Genomic DNA, 13,417 nt, shown 5'->3' with positions numbered 1-13,417 from the left:
GCTGGATCATGATGCTCTGATGGTGTATACTTTAGTATTCCAGGTTTATGAATACACTTTTGACAGTGTGTGTCGACGCATTTCATGGGAACTGAAGAGAGAGCCAAAAGATGTAAAACCTAATGGCACTCTGAATACGGTTGCCGTTGTTCTACCAATGCTGAAGGGGGCAACAAGCATTTAAGAAGAGAGGGAATTGATAACATGTGCCTTAATCCTAATCCTTTGGGACAACGTCTGCTCATAGACTACAACCAAACAGTGCAAGCTTGGATTCCCCGCTTTGGAAAGGCTACATTAGGAGGGGGATAAGACCTAATCCACAGCTCACATTCCACAAGTGCAGAGCACGAGATGGACTCCGAGTGTGTAGCTTTCACTGCAGCACTGATTGTTTCAGCACGGATGTGGCGGGACACAGGAATCTTTCAATTTGACCACACACCCATTCAGTAAAAAGGGCTCAGACACAGAGTTCTCCTCAGTTTTTAAAACAAGTCTCTGTTCCATGGGCACGGAAAGGCTACACACCACTTCTAATAAACAGTCTGAAATTCAGTTCTATTCTATCACTTTAATGAATATGAACCACACATGTGTTGGTCATCCCTTTAAAGGATAAATGACTGCACTTTGTCACTTTCTTTCAGAGAGAGAGACGTCTGCCATTTGTTAAGTACAGAGCTGGACGATGTGGTTAGCCTAGCTTAGCATAAGGACTAGACGCATGGGGAAATAACTAGCCTTGCACTGTCCAGTGTTCCAGTGAGAACAGGCTCCAGGTGATTGACCGATTGATTCAACGATCAATAAAATCTCATCGATCCCATCCCTACTGCTTATAGCACACGTCGGCAGTTATGATCGGTCAGCACAGTTTTTTGATTTTGGTCTCACAAAGTCTGTACAGGCACAATGGCTGGAAACCTGGCAGCCTCACTGTGATGACAAGATTTTCGGTGTGAGCACACACACACATAGACAGACACACACACGCACACACACTGGGCCTGTTGTTTGGGAAAAATAATTCCAGCTCTAAACTCTGAACTGAACTGAAACACTTTTTTGCACATTTCTGTCTGTGTACGGAATAAACAAACAGGTGTTAATTAGTGAACTTCCTTGGTGTTGATAGGCGTACAGAATGCTGCAGGGATGATGTATTTCTGTTGGCTGACCCTGAAGTCACGTCACCATGGTTCCCTCGAAAAAAGTCAGTGGGTTTTTTCTGTTGGATTTTGGAATATTGCAGAAAAAAAACTTACACATACTTTAAAAAATCTCTATATATTGTTCCTGTTGTTCTTATATTTTTACATTTCCCTGTGTTTCTATTGTTCATGTTTTTTTCTACTGTATATTTTTTCTACAATTAATTGTTTCTTATTGATGCTTCTTTTATGTGTGCTATCCACTTTGCTGCTGTAAATAAGAAATGTCCCCTTTGTGGGACTAATGAAGGAATATCTGATCTTATCTTAAACTCTGTGGTGAACAAAATGTATGTTTACATGTTTTGTTCAGTAAGGTAATCTTGAAAAATAAACACCACTTTTATGATTTTTGAAGCATAAATGCAATCCCCAGAAGCAGGCTATGAAGGAACTATGAAGGCCCCCTCTCGTAGGCATAGGCTTATGCAATTAGTTTAGGCGCAGGCTTATACGACCAGGGAACATAGGACCCCATGTTCCCTGGTCGCACAAGCCTGCGCCTCCGCTGATTTACCTCAACATTTTGTTAGGGTTAGGGGTTACGGTTAGGGGGTAGTGTTAGGGTCTACGGAGGCCTATTTGCTGTGGACTTCGGCACTGATTGTGGAAAAAATAACAGACAGGGGATGATAGGACCCTTTCTGTGAATCACATGCAAAGCGGGGAACATAGGACCCAGGGAACATAGGTAAGGTCCAAATGACTTCTCCTGTACGGCGTGATGGCGTTTGTAGTCTCATTTGGCCGCTTGTTAGCAACCGCCTTTCTTAAGACACGTATAAGCTTCAAAGTGAGGTATTCACTGATGTATTTTATTTTGCAGAAAAAAACATTAAAAACTGAAGCTATCTAATCAAAAACACATAATAAAAAAACATTGACTTCGATACGAGGGAAATGGAATCCAGGTTTTAGGACTCATTCCTGGAGCACTCCATTTTTTCATAGAGCCAGGCTGTCTTGATGTATTTCCCCAAACATTGAACTAATCATGTCATTTCTGCTCAGTCGGTTTGTTAAATGAATTTGATATCTATTAAAATATTTAACCAACATACTGCATGACACCAGCCCGGACTCACAGCACTGTCAGACAATGACGTGATGCTGAAAAGCAACGTGGTGTTTCCAGCGTGCACCCTGAGGTTTGACTGAGCTGCATTTCAGGCGCCTGTTTGGTTTCTCTTTCCATTCTTACACTTCAACGTCCTCCATGTGAAGGTTTGCCAAGCTGCTGTGATGTCTGTCCTAATTCTGATATGAATACGAATATGAATGCCTGTTGTCAATTATAAATCATTTAAACTTATGATTTGAATCTAACTCATGTACTCTCTGAATGTGGATCCAGATTTGGGAAACATCATGCATTTGTTATATAACTGGTAACCAAAACAGACTCACAGTCTGTGAATTGGTAATGTGGAACCATTAACTGAGACTCTGTGTATAATGTATCACTGAATCACTGCACTGCCCAGCCAATTTTATATGTACAAAGAATATTGGTCAATGGGATAAAAGGTTAAAAACTTCACCTGCTCTCCTCTGGGACCTCTGGGGCCAGGAGCTCCTCCTGCACCCTAAGGAAAGACATCAGTATAAAATCATTATATTTACATACAGGTCTTGGTCACAGAAAATCCATAATGTTTATTTAATAAATATATAAATGATGAGACCTACTTGTTCTCCCTTTTTACCGGGGGCACCACATTCGCCCTGTTCTCCCTAGAAAATACAAGTCAAGACACAGGTAAGTGTAGTTCTAAGTCATTTGTTTCTAGCGGCCTCTGTGGAAGTAAGATGTTACTGCAGGCGAGCCGGTTCTTTCAGAGCCTCCATCAGAATCAGAATCAGAAATACTTTAATAATCCCAGGGGGAAATTATTTAAATCTAAAATTAAAATTTTTGAATCTTGTCACGTTCATGGTATGTGTGGCATATAACTTCATAACTATGTGAGTTTACTTTTTTATTTGCTCTTTTGTAAACTTTATCGATGCACATTCACCCAGTCTGTCCCCTATATGTTTCCTCTAAAATCCATACCAACACACAGAAGTTGGAAGTTCCTGATTTCTAATTACAAGTGAAGGCAGCATAACCGTTAGTGATCTGGGCTGACAGACCAACAGCTGTCAGCAGTGTCACTAACATGGAGGATTATTTATATCTAGAGAGGGAAATGTCTCCACAGACACACAGTTTGGAATACTCAGCAAAAAGGGCAACAAGGTCTTTCATTAGTGGGTCATGTGATCAATCACCATTGTTTTAACTCACTCTTTGATAGAGAGGAAGTTAACTACAGAAGAGTATTAGTGCCAGGGATAAAAAATGTGGGGGAATATTTTGTTTTTTAATTTAACATTTCGAGATAAGGCGAAATGTCAAGGAAAAAATCTAAACAAAATGCCTGGTGTAGATGAATTGGTGAAATTGTACTTCAAAATCAGTTTAATAACTAGGAAATGCTTTCTCTTTAAAGACAGTGTGATGATAAGAGTTAGGACTTTGAAGAGATTGTGCCGAACTAGGAAGAGGTGGACGCATTGGTGCAAACTGAAATAGCTGGTAATGGACAGATGCAAGCGTATCCATGGTTACACATTGCAATACAGAGAAGATCTGTTGTACCTAAGACACAAGTAAGGCCCACCCCTGTAATACAGCTTCCAGGAGACCCCATGGAACCTCTGCTCCTGAAATATTTACACTGTTGTCTATTGAAATGGAACAATTCTTTTCTGGTCCCAGTCATTATCTGTCCTGGATTACACACATGATATTTGCGGGATTAAATTATCATTTTTCATGTTAAAATTGTTCAGTGAAAGGCTCTGGAAAGAGCGTAATGAGATTGACTACATTTCATGTCGCCTATGTGATGTCACGTCATCACGCTTTCCCTCCACTTCTAAACCCTGAGTGCTGCTGCTGTTTCTTCTGCAAAGATAAAGATCAAGATGTTATTGTGTCTTGTGCCACAATGTCCACATTCCAACAAGAACGGGTGTTCTTTCTTTCAATTACTGTCTGACCGTAAGACTAGGAATTGCTGGATATAACTGATCAGGTAAGAGATATGTGTATGTGAATTTAGCAAAGCTTAGCAAAGGCGGTGAAATGTGACAGAGAGACAGCCATGTTCCGCAGCACTCAGGGTTGAGAAGTGGAGGGAAAGCGTGAAGACGTACATATGTCACACAGGCGACCTGTAGTCATTCTCATTGCGCTTTTTCCAGAACCTTTCACTGAACAATCTCACAATAAATTGTCAAAATCATAAAAAAAAGATCAGAAAAAAGAAAAAAGAAAATGAATGTAAATTTTCCCAGAGCTGAGGTCCCACGGGGTCTACAGGGGGGGGGACTTACCAGCCCTATAGATTGCATGCTGACAGAAGCACAGAAGACGGGCTTGTCGAAAACACGCTTGTCTTTTTGCGCAGGAATCACAGATCATTTTGCAAGAGATTGAAGTTTTCATCTATAGAGCAGCAAACCAGTGGATTGAATCATGGTGGGGAATATTGAGAAAACAAAGAAGATTGATCCAAAATTGTACTGTTTGTTGAGACAGAAGATCAAATATTACTGATCAAGTAACACTGTTGCTGTCCTGCATATTTGTCACCTAAAGTTTTTTCAGAAAGACATTTTAGTGTACGGTTTAGCCGGGGGGCGTGGCTTGGTTTTGGATCAATTTGGTCAAACACTGTCATTTTAGGGCTAAACAGTACGCTAAAATATTTGATCAGTGCCGCCTAGTTTCACAGTTTGCTCCGATTGGTTGTTTTAGGTCGCTTGCAGTGGAATCTAGCAGATGCCCTTAGGATCCCTCAGGGAGCAGCAGGTGGAAACATAGTAACATGACTTTTTCACAGGTCGTCTGTATCACAAGATTTTTCATAGAAAGTTAAGTTAGTCAGCTTTAAAATGTTTTCCTTTTGTTTATCTGGATTTGGCAGCGGTGATTCATCATGAATAAAAGTTATGTTTTAAAAACATATCAAAAATAATAATAATACATACCTTTTCCCCTTTGCTGCCATGTCGACCCTATAGAGAGGGACATTTATTAAATCATATATATCAGACAACTGAATGTCAACTGTCAACCAAGCAACATCAAAACAGGATTACTAATGTCATGGGGAGCAGCAGAGTTCCATGAACCAAGAATATTTTGCTAATTGTAGTATAGTTTTATATTTATTTATTTATTAAATAATGATGATGAAATGATTCAATCCACATAATGGTAAAGTTATATGATTATAAGGTAACATTTCAGTAAATACACTTATTACACTTATACATCCCCTGTATCTGTGCGTTATTAGGATGTGATTAGCCTAGCTTATCATAAAGACTGGAAGCAGTTGGAAACCAGCTGTCTAAAGTCCAATTCTAGGGTGAAAACAGTTAAACGTACCAACTTTTTACCATCTTGTTATCTCAGTGACCTTGTGAATAAATAGTTCCAGCACATTTAAGTTTCCATTTGTGAGTAGTTTGACAGAGGTGCTAGGTGTATATTGAACACCTAACTTACTATTTCCCCATTGTGTCCAGTCATTATGCTAAGCTAGGCTAATTGCCTCTTGTCTCCTATACTAATGGTGCGTTCCAGCTGAACTGGGAAGTTGGAATTTCTGATTTACCAGTTAGAAATTTTAACTGGAAGTGAAGTCAGATTTCCGACTCTGAAAGTAGGGAGAACCTCAGCAACCCCAACTTCACAATCCAACATGGCTGCTCTCCACATCAATCGTATTAAAGCTGTACTGTTTATTCACATTTTCGTCACAGGACTGTCTATCTGTGGGCGTAATACCACATAATGTGTTGTCATCAACTGGTATTGCTAACAATGGCTAACCTGGCTAGAGTCCCCTCGCCCCATTAAACTGAGTGGTTTTCCGACTTGTTACTGGAATGCGCTCAATTTGGATGTTAGGTAATTCACAGTTCTGACCTCCGACGTCTGAGGCAAGTGGAACACAGCAATAATGCATAGACAACATATTATTCGTAATCGTCTCATATTGTTCTTGGACAGAAAGTGAATATGTGTATTTCCCAAAATGTATTGGGACATAACTAATACATGAGACATAACCTAAAACCTGAGTCAGAATAAGTAAAATACTTTAGAACAACTTTTGCTTTGTTTTTACAGTGCATTATGTAACAGAACAGTATTTTAATGGTAAGACGTTGTAAAGGAAGGGTCAGTATAACATTAATAAAAGATCCTAAAAGATTACTCAGATATACAGCTTGACCCAGGCAAGAGAAGGATAAAAAAAATATTGGATGATTACCTCAAGGCCCTCCATTCCTGGACGTCCATTAATACCAGGTTCCCCCTACAGTGACCGAGCCCAGACAAAACAGCACATCAAACAACACTTCATGGATTCTTTCTGTTACCAGCGCGGGATTATGGAGACAATAGGGACTTACACGAGATCCTTTTGGACCTGAAGCTCCGTCAGACCCCGGCTCGCCTGGTTTCCCCTAGATGAAAGAAAAGGAATGAGAATATTTGGGCCCCTTTATAGTTTGGACTGTGTATGTATGGTCTCAGTGTGACCTGTCTGTAACCCCCGTCCAACATAAACCTCCACCTCAGGGCAGCAGGTTCTCAGCTCTTCTCAGTCAGTGTGTTTACTCATGTTTAATCTTCCATCGTTGACTTTTGTTTCTTACTATGGGCCTCTCCACCAGTGAAAACAGCCCTTTCAGCTGGCCCCTGCCCCACCTGCTACACTTGCATTGTGGGAAACATTTCCTGCTCATTCACATCTTTTCCCTGTAGTGTTCTGAATGCGGGCCAAATGCACCTGGAGCTGGGACAATCCCCCACTATCCAGGGATAACAAGCCAATGTGAGAGGCTTACTGGGCTCTGAGAGGAAGTGACTGTCAACCAGAAGCCAGCAGACACTACCATAGCTGGGCAGCACACTGGTACAGATGTCCCATTAAAAAAGTAAAGTCTGTTGGATATCAGGCCAGCACAGCAACTTATTTCCTCTACTCTCATGAGTAAGTGTAGAAAGTTGACTTTGTCTGGGTGAATGGAGAAGCTATTGTTCAAGGATGGTGTGACTGGCCAGTTGGTCTGTCCACCTGCAACACTTTGATGCAAAGCAACAACTAGTAAGCTCTTCAATGGAATTTAGTGCAGACATTCAGGTTTAAACGGTATGTAAATGTCATTTGAAGACAGTAACCGAAAGTGCCACTGTATTCAGAATTACTGTGGATGTGAAAACCACAAAAATTAGGGGCACTAATTATTTGAATTAACATTAAAATATTAACACAGTCTTTTGCATTGGATTTTCTTTCTGAGTGATATGCAGACCGGGTGAAAATTTTCAATAAAGTTTTCCTTAGCACTCTCATAAAAAACATAATCGTCAACAGATGACACATGTTTGCAAAACTCCACTGTCATGAAGCATCCCCACACCTGTCTGTCCTGCAGCTGGATGCAAACATGCTCACACCCTCCAGTCAGGAGGAAGCAGCACATCTTATGTGAACAGCAGAGGATTTGGAGAGTTTCTCTCCAAATCCTCCTCCATCCTGGAGAGAAATGTGTCTGCTGTTAGTGGAGACTTTTGTGCTGTTTTCTGCAGTTTTCAGGCTCCGATAATGCCGGCTGTGTGTGGATGATCGACCAAAACGATACCAAAGTTGTGCGGTTACAGGAAAACGCGTCTTGGGATCAGATTTGTCGCAGTCATAGTCATCAATGATGTGGAGCTTCTTGTTTTATAGTGCTTTATTCTATTATTTTGTGTTTGTTGAGTTCTGAGTCTTGAGTTTTAAATGCACGCATCTCTTGTTGATACTTTTTATAGGCCCATCTACTCTTCAGATGGCCGTGGATTAGCTTAGGCATTGTTACATACTTGTGCCAGTACAAATAAACATTACAGTAAATATGTTTAAAATATTAACATAATTTAAAGAAATGAAACTAAATGTGAAAAGTGTTAGGACATAAATATTAGTTGAGTGACTGAAATGAACACATTATAATACACTCACCGGGCTTCCAGGGTGACCCCTCTCCCCCCTCTCACACAGACAGGTCTTTGGCTGTGGGCACTAAATATAAAGAAAAAGATCAATAATGTGATTTAGATACAAATCAAAAACAGTAATAAGGTGAAAACCTTGGTGCTAGAAAATGCTGGCCTCCTTTCTCGTCTTTTTTGTTATTTTTGTCGAGGCTCATTATGAAAGCGTTTTTACTGTTTATTTCCTCTAGAATGTGTTTCATGCACCTGTAAGAACAATATCACAGAACAACTCTGTTCTAAATTACAATACAGAAAACGATCACCTGAGTCAGAGATGATATCAGGTAAACACCTCATAATACTTACTCCAGTCTCGACAACTGTGTTCTGAAAGAAAACAGACAGACAGTTACTCGTAGGCTAATCATGCAGAATCATTACAAAAATCAACAAGTTTTCATACTTTCAAGGGTTATTATCATATATCTTGTGTGTTATTCCAGCGCAAAATCATCCCATGGTCTTTAGCGGCACCTACACCCATCAAATAAGTCATCGAGACAGTTTTTTCCGTGTAGCTATTAATGGAGAAATCCCGAAAAGTCGCTAACAGCTGGACGTGGCTAACACTGATTAGCTCGGGGCAGTACGGTGAAGGCATTAAAAAGACTCTTAATAGTTCATACATGAAAAAAACTGCCTCAATGGCTTATTGAAGTATGTAGATGCCGAAAAAGATCACTATTTAACACTATTATGCATTATACATACAATGTATTACACAATTCTAGGAAGGAACAGTGATAAACAGCTAAATAGAACTGTATGTTCACTATCATTTAAAGTAAAAACTAACTAATAACACCATTTCAAAATTACCCCAACTTCTGTTTGAGGTATATAAAACGCTTTCATATCATTGTATATGAGACAACATACACTCAAATACCAATATATACTGATATGGCAATATGTGCAGACAATATTGATAGGGCTCTAAAGACTAATAACACTGATGCAACCCTAACGCAGACACAACTGACCAGTTCATTGAAGAGTTTGTCATCCAGCTGGCTGTCGGTGAGGCTGAGGACATGCTGCTGTGGGGGGGCGCTTGCGATGGATCTGAGTCTTGCACCCATGGGACCGTCCCTTGACAGACCTGTCAGCCTGATGGTGAACACCCTGATGTTGTGCTGTTTGGCCTCAGCAGCAGCTGTCACAGCACTGGGGCTGCGTGGGTGGTCCGTTCCGTCTGTCATCAACAGCGCCACCCTCAGGCTGCTGGAGGACGTCTCGTGGCTGAACACCTTAGTGGCGTTGGTGATGGCGTAGGCGGAGTAGGTGCCGTGGCCAATGAAGGTCATGGAGGCCACCCGGCTCTGGAAGACGTCCAGGTCCTGCCAGTCTCTGAAGTTGTGCTCCACTGACACCATGCTGCTGTACTGCAGAGCAGCAAGGCGCAGACGTAGACGCCAGCCGGCCGGCTGGAGCTGCATGAGCTTGGTGCTGAAGCGCAGGATGAAGTCCTTCTGTCGTTCAAACAGCAGTGATTTGGCTTTCTCTGAACTGTCCACGATGAACATGATCTCCACTGGGCAGATCAGGGCTAGGCAGAGGCCACAACACAGCAGGATTACATTCTAATAGCAACCATTCAGAGAAGTCTTAAAGTGAAATTCAGGCATAAAATCATTCCAGGGTCTTTTTCAGCAAACACACTCACAGACACACATCAAATAGGCCATTGAGACATTTTTTTTCATGTAACAACTATTAACGGAGAAATCCCGGTGAGTCGCTAACAGTTGCTAACAGCCGAATGCAGCTAAAACTGATTGGGGCAGCACGGTGAAGGCATTCGTCTATTCGTCAAACGTCTATTTTAACCACTAATACTGCTGAAAATAACAGCAAACCTCTGCAGCAGCATGAGAAGAGTCCCTACACAGAAAACAAAGCACCAATGGGCTCCTTCCTTGGATCGACTTTGGTAATCCACTTGAATGGACTTTACTATGAGAGGAGCTGGTACAGGGGCCAGTAGGTAAGTCTTTAAAACCAATCCTTGTCTGTCAACTAGGACAGAGTATTAGTGCCACTGATGGAGAGATTGAGAATTAAGTCATATGACAAAAAGGTTGCTTTGAGTCATTTTATTACATTTTTATATAGATGTAATAAAATATTTTTTACATAAATAAAGACATGTCCCCATAAACTGGTGCATTAACGTTTCCCCAATGCAGAAAATGAAGTATTTGAAGCACAAAACTTTCTGCAGGTGGACCACCAGACCCCACTTAATATGTGTCCTCCCCAATGAATCTGCACCCTTGGCTGGACATGGTGATATACAGCGTTGATACATTTCATAACTGTTTAAAACACTTACTTTTGGCCTCATTCATATTGACCTGGTTATCATCTCTCTGTCCTTTCCTCCTCCTGTTTTGGCATCTGGTTGGGCTTGACAGGGCCACGGTAAGGACCAAAACCTTTAGGAGCCACAGCATAGTCATTGTTCAGTCCAGCTGCTGTGGGGAACTGGAGAGAAGATCAGAGCAGCATTAGCGGTAAACGATGTGAGAGCATCAGTTCTTTGACATCTTCCATGCAGCATCATTTAAATTCACACTCAGAACCACTCCCTCATGGACACAAGAGGGAGACAAGCCTGGAGCCGCAGACTTACACACAGCTATATGCTCCCTGAACAGCACACACACACACACGTGCGCGCGCGCGCGCGCGCGCACGCACGCACGCGCGCGCACACACACACACACACACACACACACACACACACACACACATTTTATCACCTCAGCTGCTGTCTGGCATTATCAATATTACCTTTGTTGCATCAGCTGCTTTTACCTGCTATTACTACTGCACTTCATCACTATGCTCTGTTGGTATTATGAATACTTCTGATACATCTACTGCTGCCACTGCAACAAATGCTGACATTAAAGTTGTACTCTGTAAGATTTCCATCTAGTTAATTGCCTTTTAAGTTAATATCTATAGTCAACACACACAGTGACCATAAATGTGACAAGATCGAGGCTGAAAGAACAGGCTTACCTGCAGTTACATCTTACTGCTGAAGAGGCCACTCCAACACATCTCAAATCTTATGGAGGTCAACTTTAAGGCTGCTAATATTACAACAGCTACATTCCAATGCTGCTTGTTATTATACTGATACTGAAGAAGCTACTATATATTTAAAGTGTAATTCCGGCGTAAAATCCTCCCATGGTCTTTTTCAGCACTTAAATACATCAAAGAAGGCATCGAGACAGTTTTTTTTCGTGTATAAACTATTAAGAGAGGTTATATGGTATTAATTGTCTGTATTTCTTCATGTTTTATAAAGGCTTAAACCTGAGCCAGAACATACACAATGGTCGGAATCATATCACAGATATCTATCTTATAAAAGATATCTTATCTACCTTAATTCTATATATAGAAAATATCTATAAACACCTCTATAATAAACTCACAAACTAAAGCAACCACATGAACTGGTCATTAGTTTTGGATATATTAACTACAGCTGAACTATTTCAACATATAATAAAAGTCAAAGTGTTTTTTTTTTTTTTTTAAAAACAGCCTGTCTCCACAGTAGCATGACAAATGACAGTTTGACAAAGGTTTATACAGCAGGAGACCCGTCCACGTACCTGTGTGTTAATGAAAGAAGAGCTGGAGGTTAATCCATCAGAGAAGAGCAGGCTGCAGTTGTGCTGTCACACACACAGACACACAGAGTCCAACCTGCAGCAGGGCTGCTCTCAGCACAGCCTTTCACCGTGCAGCTCACCGATGACAGGGCACACGTTACAACCACACACATTTCCGACACGAACAACAATTAACAGAAAAAATCCTGTAGAGTCGCTAACAGCCGGACGTGGCTAACAGTGATTAGCTCAGGGCAGTACGGTGAACGTATTAAAACGTCTTTTTTAACCACTAATGCTGCTGAAAATAACACCGACCCTCTGCAGCAGCATGAGAAGAGTCCCTACACAGAAAACAAAGCACCGATGGGCTCCTTCCTTTGGGATTGACTTTGGTAATCCACTTGAATGGACTTTACTATGAGAGGAGCTGGTACAGGGGCCAGTAGGTAAGTCTTTAAAACACTCTTTTAATAAACTACAGGTTCACTAACTACGTTGTTGGTGCTTTGTTTTCTGTGTAGGGACTTTTCTCATGATGCTGCAGAGGTTTGCTGTTATTTTGAGCAGTATTAGTGGTTAAAAAAGACGTTTTAATGCCTTCAAGCTAATCAGTGATAGCCACATTCAGCTGTTAGCGACTCTGCCACATTTCTCCGTTAATAGTTTTCACATGAAAAACTGTCTCGATGGCTTATTTGATGTATGTAAGTGCCTTAAGAGACCATGGGATGATTTTTGGGCTGGAATGACACTTTAAGGCTGGGCAATTATAGCATTTTATTTTGAATTGGGATAACTGGCTTCCAACAATTCTGAAAACAAGAAGATAAAATGATTACTGTGCTGAAGCATTCCATTTCACAAAGCTGCTCTTGTTTTATCTTGTGCTATAAAGCCAACGCACCCTTCCTTGTACCCTTACAGCGGTGCACTTTCACCTGTTCCCCCGGAGTTACTGAATGGAATATGTTGTATAGTTTTCTGCGGTTTACCAAGACGTTGAACATATGTTTAGGAGTTTTCAGCAGGTTGTTGAAGTGAAGCAATGTCACAACATATTTGATCTTTTTTATTTAGATGTATTATTTATTGTATGTATTTGTGTATTTTTTTTTATACATTTATTATTTGTATTTGTTTTACATTTGTTTGAATTATAGGTAACATTTTCCATGGAGACCACATCTATAGTGCATTATGAGGGCAATCATGGTGAATTATAATGCATTCATAATGTTGCACCCATAAACACACATAATACTTTCTGATGCATCATATCAGACATAAAACATTATAGATGTGACTTGTGAGTCATTATTAGGGTGGTTCAAGTGTCCTCTGGAGACTCTTGAGTAGTTATAAACTAGAGATGACTAGGGGTCGGGAAAAAATCGATTCATGTAAAAAAATCGCGATCCCCATTTTGTAAGATTCATAATCGAATCAGAATT

General features: G+C 40.8%; 1 protein-coding gene across 1 annotated transcript in view; it reads right to left on the bottom strand.

Moving 5' to 3' along the window:
- Positions 1-10,787, bottom strand: part of col28a1a (collagen, type XXVIII, alpha 1a) — a gene marked incomplete at both ends in the record, with an annotated part of 41,572 nt that extends 30,785 nt beyond the window's left edge. Inside the window, 7 exons of the mRNA XM_083925081.1 lie at positions 2,904-2,948; positions 5,256-5,282; positions 6,551-6,595; positions 6,693-6,746; positions 8,291-8,350; positions 9,288-9,874; positions 10,661-10,787. Of these exons, the coding sequence (XP_083781207.1) occupies positions 2,904-2,948; positions 5,256-5,282; positions 6,551-6,595; positions 6,693-6,746; positions 8,291-8,350; positions 9,288-9,874; positions 10,661-10,787 (945 nt within the window). The remainder of the gene's footprint in view (positions 1-2,903; positions 2,949-5,255; positions 5,283-6,550; positions 6,596-6,692; positions 6,747-8,290; positions 8,351-9,287; positions 9,875-10,660) is intronic.
- Positions 10,788-13,417: the final 2,630 nt, after the last annotated feature.

This window comes from Echiichthys vipera (genome assembly GCF_963691815.1).
Source record: "Echiichthys vipera genome assembly, chromosome: 13".
Classification (NCBI taxonomy): domain Eukaryota; kingdom Metazoa; phylum Chordata; class Actinopteri; order Perciformes; family Trachinidae; genus Echiichthys; species Echiichthys vipera.
Note: the sequence above shows the minus strand (reverse complement) of the source record. Positions and strands in the feature narration are given on the sequence as shown.